We start from the raw sequence: 17,612 nt of genomic DNA, 5'->3' as shown, positions 1-17,612 counted from the left end.
CTCTATAAATGTGAGCATTTCTGTCTTCCTGCTTCTCAGACACAGATAAAGGAATCTGGCATGGAGCACACAGGCAGAGTTCAGGAAGGGCTGGTGTTGGTGCTGAGAATCTACTTAGTCCATGGAGGGTGTTCAATGAAGTAACTTCCTCTTACACCACTCCCTTGTCCTTCCAGAGCTCAAAGATCCATAAATTAGGGAACTGAAAGGCTAAACGATTAGAAAATAAGACCTGACAACAGATGAAGGAATGGTAAATGTTTATTATGAAAAGGCATTCAGTCCAGACAAGATACTGGTGACTCCCTTGCGTCTTGCCCTCAGGAACAGCCCCGTGAGGGAGGTATAGCCGCGAGTACCATATTACATATGAGGTGGAACTTCACTCAGGCCGGACTCTGTGTGCCTTCAAGAACACACTCTCCTCCTGACCCTAGGGACAGCAGGATGGAGAGAGGAAATGGTGGCCAGTCCTGAACCACGGACGGACAGACAGGAGCCAGCAGCTATAAAGGCAGTCATTCTCTGGCCAGCCTGAGACCCATCTAAAAGCGAAAAGGGCTCCATTTTCTCTCAAGTTCCAGGCCAAGGACTGACTTGGGAGCCACATAGTAATGTAAGCACCTTCACCCTCCTCACTGAAGGGTGTGTAGTAGCCAGGCTCAGTTAATTCCATCATCCCTCTGTGTCCCGAGTTCTATGTTCCAGAGCTGACTCCTTTGGTGGGAGGTAGGGAGGATGTGGATGGGTAGTGTTTTTTATATATATAAAACTATTCAAATTACAAATGCATATGTCTTAGCCTTAGTCTCCCAACCCCTCTGCTTCCCGGTACATGGGGCAGGTTGAATGATTCCTGTCATTTGGGGCAGGTGTCCTTGTACCTGTTTGCACGTCCCCTGGGCAACACAGGCCCAGGAAGGTAGATGGCAGGAGTTCCTGCCTCCTGTTCTGCTCCCCAGGACAAAGCCAGGGCTTTTGCTCTCTTGCTGTAAGAGGCTTTGAGGTGGTTTTGTTTAATCTCACTGTTGGCCATCCACTTCCTCTACGGAACAACACAATCACCAGCTTGATCTGTCTTGAAACATTTTTCCTTCATGGAGACAAGGAAAACATCATGACCCAACCCATGTTTTCATTCTCACAGAGGCTTGCCACTCTTAAGCCTCCAAGTCATCATCCTGAGCAATAAGGACATTTCTTTTGAAGAGTAGTCCCAAAAGCTCACTAAAAACTCTATTTGGATTTACCTGAGATCATGAACTTTATATTGAGTCCATGTTTCTAAACCTGAATTTTCTTGGGCATGCTGGCTCACACCTATAATTTCAGTAGTCAGGAGACTGAGGCAGGAGGGTTGCTATGAGTTCAAGTCCAGCCTGGGGTACAGAGTGATCCTGGTACAAACAAACAATTTTTCAATCACCCGACTTAAGCCAACATCTAATCCTGATACGCCTTCTAAGTGATCCTAAGAAAAGAATACCAGACTTGCACCCTGCTCCCCAAGACCATGTGTAAAAACACAAAGCCACACAGAAAGGAGGGACCATAGTGTGATATTGTCCAGTCAATGTCTCTTGGCTTCAGAAGGCTGCCACCTCCTGCAGTTCCAGCCCTCGGCTGTGGTCCACTCTCAGTAAGTGAACTCCTCTGTAGAAACTTGCACATAACAAGGAGGTGACGTCACCAACAGCCAGGGAGGTCAAAGGTCCTGATCCATCCAGAGACAAGGTGAAAAGGCAAGCTGGAGAAGGAAGGAGAACCAGGCCTACGCTTAATGATGGAAACGTCTCTGAGAAATGCATCATTAGACAGTGGTGCCACTCTGTTGCCTCCTGGAGTGTGCTTATGCACATGTCGATAGTATAGCCCACTACCACACTTCTCAACTCCTGACATGCTCTGTTATTCCCTGAAACATCATTATACAGTTTGGGACTGTATCATGAGAACAAGAAACTGAGCATGTCCTGTACCATCTCAGCCATGAGAGGGTTCTACCTCTCAACAAGGTACAGTGCACCTGACTGTGAGAACCTGGGTCACCTCCATGACTTCTAAAGAGAATGGTACCCAGGCCCAACAGGATGGAGGCTACCAAGCAGTATTTCAGACAACTAGGCCCATATTTGAAGGGTAGAGAACAAGACAGGCTGAGTCGGGGAAACAGGGACAGGGTCTGGGCTGCCAGAGAGCGTGTGGTGCAGGCCGGGCTTGGGCTTTGTTGCTTTTTTGTTTGTTTTGTTTTGGTTTGGTGGTTGTTGTTGTTGTTGTTTTGTTTTGTTTTGTTTTTTCCTGAGACAGGGTTTCTCTGTGTAACCTTGGCCATCCTAGAACACCAGGTTGGCTTCGAACTCACGGAGATCTGCTTGCCTCTGCCTCCTGAGAGCTGGGATTAAAGGCTGGGCTTTGCTTTTTTTTTCTTTGTTTTCTTTTTTTTTTGGTTTTTCGAGACAGGGTTTCTCTGTGTAGCTTTGCGCCTTTCCTGGAACTCACTTGGTAGTCCAGGCTGGCCTCGAACTCACAGAGATCCGCCTGGCTCTGCCTCCCGAGTGCTGGGATTAAAGGCGTGCGCCACCACCGCCCGGCTGGGCTTTGCTTTTAACTGGACCATCCCTCCAGCTGCATCTCTGAGGCAACTTTTCTAGGAATGCCAGGAGCTCATGCAAGGCAGTGGTGCCATCTGCTCCGGTCAATGCTCCCCACTTTGAGGCATGTGTCATTACATTGGAAGCATACACCTCCCCTCGCCCACAGATATTACACCTGAGCAGGTGGGAAATCTAGCTCCAGGGCAGGGGATGGCAGGCCTGTCTTCACTATTTAAGTTTGGCTTATGGCCACAGCTGTTTACAGAATGACATTAGAGAGGCCCACTTCTTTTCTCTAGATGGTGGTTCTCTCTCCCTGAGGGGAACTGAGTTGTTGGAGAGTGACTATGAGAAGCTTTTGAAGTTCTCTAAATTAACAATTTCCTGTCTCTAGCCAAATCCTATGTCCAGAGTAAAACAGCATACCAGCAGTGCTGTGAATCCAATGCTTATTCACAGCACTCGGCAATCTTCATGGGATAAATGCCCCACCATGACTGAATTCATGTCAGAGGCACTAGGCATCAGAAGTTTAGACCATGGCTCACAAAATCCCCAGGTGTCTACCATTTGACTTGTATGGCTCTACATGCAGAGGACTCTGGGAAGCCATGGTCTATAAGACATGGATTTCCTGGGGTGCTAAGGGGCCTTGACCTCACTGAGATCTCAAACACAGCTTCAGAGTCCCAACAGGGGGAGCCTTTCTGACTCTGTTCTCATTTTATCACAGTCCCAGCAAGAGCTGAGGTTCTAACTGTATCTCTGAAATAAGAACTCAAAAGTAGCATTCTTTTTCCCCTTTCCAGACATTCCAAGCATCACAAGTCAAAATCTGGTGGGGAACTTCAGACGGAAAGAATGCAAGAGCCAAACATGTACTCTCTGGAGTCTTAGGATTAACTCTGTACATTATGGTATGTGGGAAGCACGGTGTTGGCTTAGAGCCAGAGGCTGAACAGAAAGACGTGGGTACTTTGGTGTCTCACCTCTTAACTACAAAGGGACTATTCAGTGGCAGGACACAGAGGCTTTGCATATGGTGAGCAATGGGAAAAGTCTCCAGGCTGCACTTAGCTTTGAGAAACACTGAGAGCAGGCTGCTTACCTCCAGTATCTTGGTTCCAAATCTTCACCGTGGAGTCATGTGCTGAGGTAGCAATCATAGGCATCAAGGCCATGGATTTTGGTAGAAAGACACAGGATGCAACTGTCTGGAAATGCCCCTTATATTCACACATTCTGTTTCTTGTCTGCCTTAGGTCCCACAACTGCAAAGAAATGACAGCAGCCAGCTCATTCATATAGATGTTCATATGTCTCTAATACCTATCCTCCCATTCCCCATGACCTACTGATCCCTCCATTCATGGATTCAGTTGAAGTCCTTATCTCATCCATCATACCCAACCACCCATCCATCCAGCAACTATTGTAGCATCAACCATGGCCCAAAGAACACTCGCTGTGACTGTGGAGGAAGGGCGCTGCCTTTTCCATGATTTGAGAAGTGAGAGCTAACAGTGCTGTGGGATGATGGAACAGCACGGGGTGCCTTGTTCTCCGTGACAACTCGGAGAGCGGCCTCCTGGCATCTGTGTGTCCCATGGGGACCATACAGTAAGGAGCACCTTCTCATGTGTGCACACAGGTGCAGATATTCTGAGCTGATGCCTAGTGCCTCTGACAAGGAAGCGACAGTCCCGTCTGTCCCAGATCTACTGACACAGATCACATCACACCTGGAAGGTGACATTCAGAGATGAGAGGAAACGGAATGGTGTCCAAAACCTGGGTGGGGTCATAGGAGACCCCGTGATCCATCAGCTTGGACAAGAGATGCTACATCCAAAGCTTGTAACACCCTATTCTACCCCTTCTAAGAGTATGTACTGAGTAAGAGACTCCAACGTGCCGGGCCTCCATTCCCTCAACTGTAAAACAGGCATTGAAACAGCTTGTCTTAGGGATTAAATGAAATGAAACCATGCATGCTTAGCTCAATACCTAACATGGCATTGACACATCTGATAACTCAGAAATACAAATCTGATAACTTTGGAAACTAGATGATTCTTTTGTTTTGTTTTGTTTTTTTTTGTTTTTTTTTTTTTTTGGTTTTTCGAGACAGGGTTTCTCTGTGTAGCTTTGCGCCTTTCCTGGATCTCGCGCTGTAGACCAGGCTGGCCTCGAACTCACAGAGATCCGCCTGGCTCTGCCTCCCGAGTGCTGGGATTAAAGGCGTGCGCCACCACCGCCCGGCTTGTTTTGTTTTTTGAGACAGGGTTTCTCTGTGTAGCTTTGCGCCTTTCCTGGAACTCACTATGTAGCCCAGGCTGGCCTCGAACTCACAGAGATCCACCTGTCTCTGCCTCCCGAGTGCTGGGATTAAAGGCGTGCGCCACCCCCGCCCGGCTAGATGATTCTTTTAACTGACAACCTGCAATTATGAATCTAGGGATTTTGGAGGGGCCTAAAAAGTGTATCCTGAAATTACTGCAAGGAAGGTGTAGAGCTGGACAAGGGGTGGGGGTGGGGGGCCTGGACCAGTTTCGGAGCTCCACAGCTCCCCTAATGAGCTACACTTCCTTTGGCATGACCACATATACAAAGGGCATTTATATGGCTCTTCCAGCAGTCCCTCCCTGTCTAGGCTCCACCAGGAGCAAGGACCTCAGCAGGCTGCTCTGTTTCTCCCTTCTCTACTTGAGTCCCATCCTGTTCCTCTTGTCTATTACCAATTCAGACAGACCCAGCTTAACAGATTTCTTAAAAGAAGCCTCCGGAGTGCACAGGGTGATTGACAGTTTGCACTTGAAGCAGGCCAGTGCAGTTGCAGAGCCTATCTGTAGAGCCCTGTGAGGGGAGTGAGACCAGAGCAGCCTGCTCATCAATCTGGGCTCTTACTGTGGCTTCACAGCCTTCGCCCTCAAAGCCGCTGCTGCAGGAGATACACGTGCGTCCATCCATGCTGACTTCACAGTGGGTCTGAATGTGCTGCTTTGTGGGAAACACATGAGCCATCTGAAGCCCCCGACTATCCCATAATCTGCAAGGAAGTAGAAGCAGAAAGCGACTTTGTAGTAATGGGACGAGAACACACCCAGGATAGCTCACTAACAGGGAAAGATTGACTCTTTGTGGCCAGTCAGAACAGAATGTCCCAATCTAACAAACTCTAAAGCTGACAGGAAATAACCAAATCAATGCCATCTTGATTCTTTCTGTTTTGAAATCAAGTCATATGGATTTTTTAATTACACTTATTTATTGGGGGGGGGGAGCTGCATGTAGCGCAGCATCTGTGTGGGTCCCGGGACTGAACTAAGGCTGTTAGCCTTGGTAGGAGGCACCTTTATCTTTCACGGAGGCTTTAGAACACACATTTTTTTGTCTGTTTGTTTTTTGAGACAGGGTTTCTCTGTGTAGCCCTGGTTGTCCTGGAACTCTGGCCTGGAACTCAGAGATGCACCTGCCTCTGCCTCCTGAGTGCTGGGATCAAACACGTTCACTATCGCTGCCCAGCTAGAACACACATCTTAACTGTACAAGTTATCTTGATCCTTTATGACACTGCTTCCAACAGACAAGGGGCTATTTTTGTGCCTATAACTGAAATTGTTTTAAAAGATACTTTGCTGCTGTTTTGAAGCAGGTCTTGCTGTATAGTCCAGACTGCCATACTCCTCGGCCTCCTGAGCACTCAGATTGCAGTCCAGACCCACTGCTACAGCTACCAGATCCTTATGAGACTGTCATCACCATTCCAGAACCAGATCCGGGCTGAGGCCTTGGAGTCCAGTGGGGAGTTCTGCGAGCCTCTTATCTCACTGTTCCCTCTCTCATTCCTCCCATTTTATAGTAAAAATCTTTTTGGAGAGCCAGAATTTTGAGGCATGCTCCACAGTTTGTGAGTTCCTGACTTTATCTGAACCCCCGATGTAGAGTCTGACCCTTGTTCCCAGGGAGGCTCTGGCTGAGGACTAGGTGCCTGGAAACTCCAAGAATCACACAGGGCATGATAGCAGGGCCAGGCTGCCTGACGGGGTGGGTGAGCAGTGAGGCTGAGGTGATCTGGACAGTCTCACACTGGAACCAGCGAGGCAGCTGCTTCAAACCATTCAGAGCAGGACCTTAGCCTGACCCCATCTTGTGCATTCACTCTGTCCCCATAAGCTCCAGGTCAGAGAGGCCCCAGTGGCTGCCAGGAGGAAAGGGCCCAGCAGCACGGAGAAGCAGAATGGAAGCAGAGGCATGTAAGCACAGGAGCCACAGACCTTCACCAGAAACACCTCCACAGCGGCTCAGTAGCCCACCTGATGGTCTTATCCTCGGAGGACTGGAGTACATACGGCTCTCTGGGGACCCAGCACAGATGGGTGACCTGGAGAAAACAATCAACAAGTCTCCACGTCAGGTCGTTCCTCTGATGAAGTTCCGTTAGTTGGCCAGCCTCATCCCTCATCCCCTCTCAAGGAATCTGAGCTCGTGAGCTTGGGTTAGCAGGGCCACTGCCTCACAGCTCCCATCAGTCCTCCTTCACCTGTATCTCCTGGGTGGGCAGGGGCAGGGGTACCAGCAGGCAGGCCTGGTGCTTAATCTGGACGACCTGAACCCCAACTGGCAGTGATGAGCAGGTGGCAGCCAGAGGAGCAGCCCCTGTGCTAAGTGGGGTCCCCTGAACTCTGCTGTAACACTTCAGGGGTTCCTGAGAGTAACAGCAGTCCTGGCCTTGCAGCCTGGTGAACAGGCATGAAACAGGTTCCAAAACAACCCAGGGTAGAAGTGTGCTTTTCTCAGCACAGAATCCTCTGGAATGTGGAGGGCACAGGCAAGCACATCCTACCATCTGCAGCTGACTTCAAAACTAGAACAGGAGACAACTAAACTCTGAGGAACATCTGCCCTGTGCCAAGCACAATGACAGCTATTTTATAGTCTATTTTATCTCATTCAGTCACCCGAAGAAACTTGCCTAGTGACATAACTTCTATTTTATAAATGGAGATATTCAGAATCTAAGATTAAGTAGCACAATACAGCACTCACAATAATAAGTGATAGCTCTGTGGCTTGAAAGCAGGCCTGAGAGTGGAGATTAGAGGCAGAGTGTTTGCTTAGCATGTCCAAGGCTTAGGGTTCAGTCCCCAGCATGGGAAAAAGAAAAAGAAAAAACCCACACAAACACAAGAGGGGAAGCCAGGTGTGATAGAGCCCCAAGGCTGTGCAAAGTCTACAGCAGTCAGCTGTCACAGAGTGAACTACATCAAGCAAAGGGCACACTGATTTCTCTTCATGATGCTACATATTCAGAGGGGCAAGCAGCCATCTTATAGCACACTCTGTACACATAAGTTGTGGGTTCCTGCAAGACAGGACAGGACACCATGTCTTTGTTATATTTCTATTCCTAGCAGTGCCTGGCCTGCCCAAATTATGCTAACAGTATGCTCTGAAGAAATGAATGCGGATACCACTCTTCTCCTCCTGCCTCCCTTCTCTTTACTCCCAGCCACCACCTCTCAACTGAACTCAAAGCCCCCCCACCCCCATGCTAAATACACTCTATCTACGATGAGCTATGCCCCCAGCAGGCTTCCCTCACTCTGTGCTACTTCCCACCATCCTGTTCTACACCACGTCTGAATATGTACCAGGTTCCTGGAGACAGACGCTCTCTCCACACACCGTCCAGTACCTACATCCCACAGAAGCAGGCTGTTGTCCCGGGAGCCGGTGCACAGCTGTGATGAGTCTTTAAAAACAACGGTGAGAAGACAAAATGGCTGTGAGCTGGGATGTGGACAAGGGTTCTGGGAATGCACCCAGGAACTGGCAGGAGATCTGCTTCACTTTACCTGGACTCGCAGCCAAGCCAGTGACCACCATGGCATGGCCAGACAGTTGCTGCCTGGGCTCGGAAGAGCCCTGCAGGTCCCACATTATGACTGTCTTGTCTCGAGAGGCGCTGAAAAACTGGCTTGACTTGGGAATACAGGCTATCTGCTCACAGGACAAATAAAGACAGAAGTAGCTCAGGTGTACATGCTAGACAGGACTTCAGAATAGCACCTGGCTTTGTCTACGCCTCCCCACATACACACCTTCAACTTGTTTTCCGTTTTCTTTCTTTTCTTTTCTTTTTCCTGTTTTTTGGTTTTTTGTTTTGGTTTTGGTTTTGGTTTTTTGAAACAGGGTTTCTCTGTATAGCTCTGGCTGTCCTGGAACTCATTATGTAGACCAGGCTAATTTGTTTTTCTTAAGAAAAAAAAAGATTTATTTTTAATTCTGTGTGTGTGTGTGTGTGTGTGTGTGTGTGTGTGTGTGCATGTGTGTTACAGAAATGACCACTTTAACCATTTTAAGTATACAGCTCAGTGACAGCAAATATATTCACATTGTTGTACAGACTTCAACAATCTCCAATGGAAGCCAAAAGGGGATGTTGTATTCCCTGGGACTTGAGTTACATGTGATTGTAAGCATTATGTGGGTGCTGGGGATTGACTCCAGTTCTTCTGAAACAGCAGCCAGTGCTCTTAACTGCGGAGCCTTCTCTCCAGCCCCTTTTGTTCCTTTATAAGACTCAATTTAAAAAAAAAGACTCAATAAGCTGGACAGTGGTGCATGTCTTTAATCCCAGCACTCGGGAGACAGAGGCAAGCAGATCTCTGTGAGTTTGAGGCCAAGCTGGTCTACAGATTGAGTTCCAGGATAGCCAGTGTTACACAGATAAACCCTGTCTTGAAAAAAAAAAAAAAGCTGAATAATATCCTACTGTATGTGTCCTGTGGCGTGTTTTTCCCACACCTCTGCCAGGTTTTTGGTTAATTCCATTGTTTGGAATTATTCGCTCTGCTCTTCCTGGCATCAAAGGAAGCCTTTGCATTTTTCCTTCAGACTAAATATACAAGCCCTCCAAGTTGGGCAGTGGTGGCGCACACCTTTAATCCCAGCACTTGGGAGGCAGAGCCAGGCGGATCTCTGTGAGTTTGAGTGAGTTCCAGGACAGGCACCAAAACTACACAGAGAAACCCTGTCTCGAAAAACCAAAAAACCAACCAAACAAACACCAAGCCCTCCAAGAGCGATAGCTATTGAATTTCTTTATTCACTCCTCAGTTCCCTTCAGAATAAGCATCTGACGGTTACCTTAGTGATTTCCCGCTCATGTCCTCTGAACCTTTTCACCACGTGTCCAGTTCTCCAGTTATAGGCCACAGCGGTCTGCAGAGAAATGGGATTGCAGGAGTCACCACCACGCTGGTGCCTGAGAAGGACCTTGAAGCATTTCCTTGCTGAGTGTCTACAGTCTGTTGCTACAGAGAAGGGAGCAAGTACAGCCTGGCCCCAGTCACTGCTGCATCTGACCAATCAGCTCCCTAGTCTTCAAAACAGAGTAGACAGTCTTTGCCCCACTTACTTCTCAGAGGTGTGAGAAAGGGCCACATAAATAATACAATTTCTTAGCTCTAAAATAGTATCGACATTAAGACAAGACATTGTTGCCAGGCTGTGGTGGCACACACTTTTAATTCCAGCACTTGGGAGGCAAAGGCAGGTGGATCTCCACGAGTTTGAGGCCAGCCTGGTCTACATGGTGAGTTCCAGTATACACACAGAGAAACCCTGTCTTGAAAAACAAAACAAAAGAGAGAGAGAGAGAGAAATCACATTACTAATTAAGTATTGATACTCAAGTGTATCTTGATTTGAAGCCATGACATCCAAAGCAAATACATCTTACAAATTTTGAAATACAGTTTGCAAATGAAATTTATGATTCTGGAAGTCTATTGGAAATAAGGAATATTATTAGTATTATTCTCTCCAGGAAGAATGAGCAGTGTATTGTTTGTATTGTTGCTGCAGTTACCAGCAGTGACTGCCAAGACAGCTGTTAATATAAGGACAGAAGGCAGTTCAGTCCAGGGTGACAGCAAGAGGAAAGACCGAAATATAAAAGGGCAGTGTACACCAGCGTGAATCTGGGAAAACAAAACATAAAACAACCAGAAAATTCTTTTTGCTGACTCCAGGGTCTGAGTATTACTGTTAAGAATGAGGTGGGTGGAATATTAACATCCCCATTTATAAAAGCATGTAGGTGGCCTGGTGAGGTTCTCACTGGATCCTCATGACTGTCTTAGAACACAGGTGTTACTGTTTACCCATGTATCAGACTGAGACACCGAAGCTCAGAAAATGTAGACTTGCCTACAGTGATAGGAAGTGATAGAGCCGGGGCTCAAACTCCAGCCTCAAACTTGGAGCCAGGCTGTTGCAGTACAGAAATGCAGTGTTAGACCCTCGGGACATCTTCCCCTTCCTGCAGTGGGCCGGTTTCCTCACCTTGTCTTTTCCTCCAAAGACACAAAGGTCTGAGTTCAGAGCAGCAACTACAGAGACGGTATCCATGTGAGCGGGGCTGTACTCTTGGGAGGCTTTAGTCTGGACTCTCTCTTCTATAAGTCCATCAGGCCTGCAACAGAGAGGATGGAAAATGAGGCTCACTGCCTGAGACTGGACAGGGGAGCAGAGGGCAGAAGAACGTGGACAATGATAGCAATTCAGGCTAGGCAGAGGCAGAAAAGAGTCCCACTGTCTGTTTGGGAAATGTCCAGAAATAAATGGTGCTGTTTATTTGGGAAACACCCAGGGTTATTGAAATCTGATGCAGGGGAATTCTGAGGCAGGCAAGGAGTCTTTGCTCTCATTAGAGGTGACTCCAAAGATACAGGGCCCCCCAGAGTGTGCAGTGTAGGTACTAGCTGGTGAGGTGACCATTTCTCACCTAAAACAGTACATACACCAAACCAAGCGGAAGGCAAGATCACCACCACTCGCCTTGTCTCCTTAGGAGAGAATTGTAAAGGAGCATGTAGAACTGGGGACCCCAGGATGCCATCTACCTGTATTTGTAAGTGCTGTGTCTGAGTTTGCTCTGCAGTTTCCCCATCACAGCCCAGAGCCAACAGAAAACCCGAGGAAGAGCTGGTTTCAGTTGGTAGCTGAGTGACAGCATCCCTTGAGTCACGGGAGGTGTGTTCCCTGTGGAATGGAGAGAGCGCACACGTGGAATTTCATTAGGTCCAACATTAGTGGTGGGATTAGGTTGATTCTTTCCTTCCTCCTTCCTTCCTTTCTGTGTGAGTGTGGTGCATGTTGTTGTTTTTAAGAGATTAACCATGTACATTTGATTCTTTTCCTGCTCCTGCTTCATTCTCTTGGGCCTGGAACTGCAGCTGTCAATACAGGTTCAGCAGATAAACAAGTCAAAACTAATGTTCAAAAATACGAAGACTTATGATTATTATTATTATTATTATTATTATTTTAAGACAGGGTTTCTCTGTTTTGGTGCCTGTCCTGGATCTTGCTCTGTAGACCAGGCTGGCCTCAAACTCACAGAGATCCGCCTGGCTCTGCCTCCCAAGTGCTGGGATTAAAGGCGTAAGCCACCACCACCCAGCCTACTAAGAGTTATTTTATGTGTGCATGTTTGTGTGTATGTATGTTCATGTGTGCAGGTACATGTGCACATGTATGAATATGTATATGGAGGCCAGAGCATGACACCCCAACCTTAGGCGTCATTCCTCAGGAGATATCTACTTTGCTTTTTGAGACAGGGTCTCTCACTGAGACGTGGGGCTGACTAGGCTAGGCTGGCTGGACAGTGAGCCTCAGAGACCTGCCTATATCCACCTCCCCAGTGCTGGGACTACATGGAAGTGCCACCATACCCAGCTTTCTATGTAGGTGCATGCTCATGTTAGGACTGCAGGTGTAGTAGCATGGGTGGCAGCAGGTGGCAGAGTGCTTGCCTGGCTATAACAAGGCTTGCCTAGCATGATCAAACATGGGTTTGATCCCCAGTACTGCAAAAAAAGAAATAAAAGGAAAAATAACAAGGATGTCCATCTCATGTCTTCACTAAGTCAGGGAATAGCGCCTGAGCATGTGATGTTCCTGCATGAGTTGCTGGTGCTACAAAGAACAGGAGAGAAGTCTGAAGAGGTGAGCAGCACCAACACATTTTAGAACTGGACCAGGAGCCAATCTCAGCTACCCTAGGTCCTGTGTCCTTCAAACTAGCTATTCCCTGAGACGCTGAAGAACCAAGGGAAGTAAAAGGGGCAATGAGAGGGGCCAGTCCTCATTTCTTCCAAGTTTCTGCTTAAAGAAGTTCTGAAGGACTCATGTGTCACAGACACAAACATCCCAGCTCCAGGAAGAACTGTGCACAGAGAGAAAAACAGCCAAGAGCTGCCAGATACAGACTCCTCTTCACACCACTGCCACTAAAAATGGACTTTCCCAGAATTCCATCCTACTGCTGAGGAATTGCATGAGCTGGCATCTTGGAAAGAAGAGATGAACAGCTTAGAGGCACAATGCAGTGCCAAGGATGCAGTGTGTACCACTAGGGGTCGGGATCTGGCCCCAGCTCCGCCTCATCTCACTCACTGCTCACTGTGTCCTCGAGGGGCACCAGCGCCCACTCCTGCATCAGTCCCCTGCACCAGCCCCGGCTCCTGCATCAGCCTTCCTATCTACTGTAGCAGCACACTACTAAATGACTATGTGTTCCATAAGGACTCTTTTTTGTACCCCAAATGGCTTGTATAGTATGACAAAAATATTTGTTGCAAACTATGGAACGTGCAGTCTCTTCCAATTCAAACATTCTAAGATGTTCTGTGATAGGCCACAAGATGTATTAAAAGGGAAGACTCTAGGGTGGCATCCAGGAAACTTGTGATATGTACTGTTTATAGATATACAGAGTTGCAGAGTTGCCTATCTGCCAGCCTGACCCATGTCCAACACTGTCATCAAACTGCTGATGAGTGCTGCCTGTAGATCTAGGTCACTGGAAACAATGAAGGCTATACATGTATTTAAAACCAACTGGATTCTTATCGGGTATCTTCACTGAGGAGACAGTCTAAGGAAGGGTAACTTGGCACTACTTACCCCCAAGTCAACAGGATCTTCTTGATGAGCTCCTGTATTTGGTGATCTATAGTTCATTCAGCCTCTGGAAACTAGTCAGACAGCCACCTCCTAATCTCTGTAATTAACGAAAGGACGCTCAAGTTAATCTCCCTCTGTCTAAGCATATGTTTGCACCGAAGAGATTTACAACCCAAGTGTAAATAGGGATCTTGTTTAATTGAAAAGATTATTAGTGTAGTTTTTCCTCATTAGGAAATAGCACACAAATTTCCAAGAGTATGTAAGCCTCAAATTTCCATCAACAGGGTAGAGTATAGTATGATGTTAACTACACATTTGTTTTTTTGTTTTGAGATAGGGTCTCATGTAGCCCAGCCTGGCCTCAGACTCACAAAGTAGCCAAGGATGACCTTGAATTTCTGGTTCTCCTGCCTCTACCTCCTGAGTGCTAAGGTTACAGACACTTGCCCCTGTGCATGGCTTATCAATGCTGGGGTTGGAACCCAGAGCCTCACACATGCCAAGCAAGCACTTTACCAACCAAGGTACATTCCAGACACTATGTATCAACTTCTAAATGTGCAAAATAGAAACCTGAATTGTATCATTAAGCATTTTAGTTTTGCTCACAGTATAGTCCTTCAGTCCACCAAAAATCTTTAGAGTAAATTGTTTACTTCAGATTTCACTATTTTTGTGAAAAAGGTAACTTTTCTGTTTTGAATAAGTATGAATCATAGAACTTGTGAACAAAGAGCTTTTAAAATTACCCCTTATTTAAAGATCTAGAAATTGCAGAAAGATTATTTGTTCAAAATTATAACTTGGCAGCCCTCTTGAGTTTGAGCTTAGAATTTCCACCACAAACATCTATACAGAAACAACAATTTTAACTGCTTTATTTCCTCTATATTTAAAGGGTTCAGATAAATTCTTTTGATTGACAGTCTAGCAATTCTGAGAGTTTACACTAAGCGCAGCACAGAATAGTTGTGTTGTTGTTTTTTACTCTTTTGGGGGTCCTCCATCCAGCTCCCAAATAAATCACACACTGAGGCTTATTATTTCTTATAAATGCCCAGCCTTAGCTTGGCTTGTTTCTAGCCCAGTTTTTCTTAACTTAAAATTATCCCATCTATCTTTTGCCTCTGGGCTTTTCCTGTTCTCTTACTTCTGTCAATCTTACTCTTATAACATAGCTTGCTGTGTAGCTGGGTGGCTGGCCCTTAGAGTCTTCCTCCTTCTCTGGCTACTTCTTTTTCTTCTCCCAGATTTCTCCTTCTATACATTCTCTCTGACTTCCAGCACCACCTATCCTTTCTCCTGCCTTGCTATTGGCCGTTTAATTCTTTATTAGACTATCAGGTGTTTTAGACAGGCAAAGTAAGATTGCTCACAGTATACCCATAATAAACATATCTCACACACACAGACAGCATATATAGATGGATTTATGAGTCTGGAGGGTGTTAAGTCAAGTCATTTATGTCACCTAACTAGAATGACACCACAATCAGGCTAAAAATTATGTTATACACTAAGGCAATTTAAATTTTTGAGAACAAAAAAAAATATGTACTTGGTGGATAATATTCATCATATGTAGACTAACCTATTGTTTATATTATAAACATGTAACAGACTTGAGAGGGAGGATAATGTCTTGTTCATTTCTGCATCTGTGCTTCCAGCCTATTATGGGAGAATGGGTTTGAGGCATTTATCTGCTGAATGAGGGAATGGCATACTAAAATGAAGAGTCAGAACAGTTGAATGAGGGGATGGCATACTAAAATGAAGAGTCAGATTAGCCAGAAGCTTTTTTTTAAGGGCACAACATAACACCCTCTGGTTTGGGTCTGGGTTTCTTTCTTTCTTTCCTTTCTTTCTTTTTTTCTTTCTTTCTTTCTTTCTTTCTTTCTTTCTTTCTCTCTCTCTCTCTCTCTCTCTCTCTCTCTCTCTCTCTTTCTTTCTTTCTTTCCTTCTTTCTTTCTTTCAAGAGACAATATCTTGCTATATTGTCCAAGCTGGCTTCCAATCCCAAACCCTCCTGCCTCGAAGGCTTGTGTGACCAGACCTCCAAATAACGGTCTTTTTAAACTGCATAACAAGATCTCTGAAGGCACATTGCCCTGCTTCAACACTCAAAGGCTGGAAGGACTCGGGAAGGTCTTTAAAGGACATCATGGCTCTGGATGTCCATCTTGGTTTCTGGTGGAAGCAGATTTACATCTGAACCCTGGACCTATCTCTGCCCAAATCTGTGGTCAAAAGGCCCAGGGGTCATATTAAATAGTGCTCCGAGTATTCTCTTTCAGTTATACAGTGCAAAACTCCAAGCCGGGTGGTGGTGGCGCACGCCTTTAATCCCAGCACTCGGGAGGCAGAGCCAGGTGGATCTCTGTGAGTTTGAGGCCAGCCTGGGCTACCAAGTGAGTTCCAGGAAAAGGCGCAAAACTACACAGAGAAACCCTGTCTCGAAAAAACCAAAAAAAAAAAAAAAAAAAAAAAAACAACTCCTTTATAGCCTTTAATACAACTGGGCTCCATAGGGTTGATTTGTCACAGGGGCAGAGCTGAGTGAACTGAATATTATTTCCCTGGACTCCTCTGACTCTGAAGAGACAAAAACACAAAAAAGATTCAAAACAAAACAAACTGTCATATGTTAACATCAGACTCTGACTACTTGGATCCTGGCCCTAGTGACTTTGAGATGTCTTACACAAACATTTAGTATGACTCCTAGTTACTACCTAAATAACCAAGACACATGGTGCTGTAAAATTTACTAAACAAGGTAGTGAGACGTCCTCCTACCTCTTTATCTGAGCATAGCTGTTTTATATAAAAGAACTATTCCCTCTCAGGGGATTATTCTCTCTCTGAGAATCTACCCACTAGACCTGTCTTTTCTTGCAACCTATTTTTTTCAATAAATCTTTGTGTTTATGCCTTGTTAATACGTCTACCATTGAGACTTCAGCTTGTCATCATTGTTCCCAGCACGACACTAGTCATGTAAATGACTTTTTTTTTATCCTCCACTCTCTTCCCGAATATTTCACTTATGTATCTAACCCAGACTCTCTGAGACCAAGAAATCTACATTAACGTTCAAAGAGTAACAAGACTACAGGAAGAGAATCTCGTAGGTGATGGTCTGGTTTGACTCTCTCATGACAATGAAAAGGAAAAGGTTCAGACAGTAAGAGGATTTACACTCAGTGCTAGATGAGAACGCCCAAGGCTGAGGACAAATCAGTGTGCAGTTCTTTGGTTTTGTTTTCTTTCTGGCTCCTCCAATTATAAATACTCCTACCGTTGTCCATTATCCGAGTTTGTTTTTGATGTGCACGTGCCCTGTGAGGATTCAGTCAAGATGGAAGCAGGGTGACACTGGTCCAACACAGACCCTCCCCAACCCCTCTCCTCGCTTCGGGCCGGTAGGTGGCTGCCGCCGGGGACAGCGAGAGGGCTCCCACCTCCCCGATACTCCCCTCTCCCACCTCGGGCTCCATACCCACCGGCGGGCTGGCACCGAGGCCCGCAGGCACCAGAAGCTGGCATCCGCAGCTTCCATCGGCTCCCGCGTCTCCGCCCCTAGCAACCAGGCGCCCGTCTCTAGGGTGGGAGTACCAGTTAAACGCTCCCGGCGCCCACGGCAGCTTCGGAACAGAGGTTCCACCTGCCGGAAGTCTTCCAGGGGCCGGGTCGAGAGCGCCTATTTTTCTTTCCTAATTTAACGATATATGGATATTCTGCGCAGAAGAGCCTTGTGCTGAACCACGTTGCCTGAAAAATCTTTATAATCTAAAAAACGCAGTGATATCTCTGTCATAGCCACAAAGACGATTAATAAGTGTCATCTTTGTAATTATTATTCGCTCAGATAATTTTTGTGAAGTTTCCCTGAATACAAACAGACAGATATTTTTTCCCTTTCGGACGTTTCCCCCAGCATCTACTCCATCCCTTTCATTCGGCGTGTGTGTGTGTGTTTATTTTTTATTATTTTGTTTAATATATAAAGAAATGAGTTTCAAAAATATGGAA

General features: G+C 46.2%; 1 protein-coding gene across 1 annotated transcript; it reads right to left on the bottom strand.

Annotated features, from left to right (window-relative positions):
* Positions 1 to 243: 243 nt before the first annotated feature.
* On the bottom strand, positions 244 to 17,192 carry Wdr31 (WD repeat domain 31). Its single transcript, XM_052717531.1, has 11 exons — positions 17,084 to 17,192; positions 13,575 to 13,671; positions 11,507 to 11,645; positions 10,947 to 11,076; positions 9,747 to 9,821; positions 8,453 to 8,597; positions 8,249 to 8,349; positions 6,911 to 6,978; positions 5,502 to 5,643; positions 3,703 to 3,865; positions 244 to 1,747 (listed from the first exon to the last, which is right to left on the bottom strand). Exons 3-11 carry the CDS (start codon positions 11,617 to 11,619, stop codon positions 1,587 to 1,589), a joined length of 1,098 nt encoding a protein of 365 aa, XP_052573491.1. The 5' UTR covers positions 11,620 to 11,645; positions 13,575 to 13,671; positions 17,084 to 17,192; the 3' UTR covers positions 244 to 1,586.
* Positions 17,193 to 17,612: the final 420 nt, after the last annotated feature.

Source organism: Peromyscus californicus, unplaced genomic scaffold (genome assembly GCF_007827085.1).
Source record: "Peromyscus californicus insignis strain IS unplaced genomic scaffold, ASM782708v3 Scaffold_5__1_contigs__length_169319896, whole genome shotgun sequence".
In the NCBI taxonomy this organism is placed as follows: Eukaryota; Metazoa; Chordata; class Mammalia; order Rodentia; family Cricetidae; genus Peromyscus; species Peromyscus californicus.
Note: the sequence above shows the minus strand (reverse complement) of the source record. Positions and strands in the feature narration are given on the sequence as shown.

Coding starts and splice junctions, on each gene's coding strand:
- Wdr31 (XM_052717531.1), bottom strand. CDS start 11,619: ATGCTGTCACTCAGCTACCAACTGAAACCAGCTCTTCCTCGGGTTTTC. Junction 8,350..8,452: donor TGGCTTGGCTGCGAGTCCAG/GTAAAGTGAAGC, acceptor TTGTTTTTAAAG/ACTCATCACAGCTGTGCACC. Junction 3,866..5,501: donor GCGAAGGCTGTGAAGCCACA/GTAAGAGCCCAG, acceptor ATTTCTTTGCAG/TTGTGGGACCTAAGGCAGAC.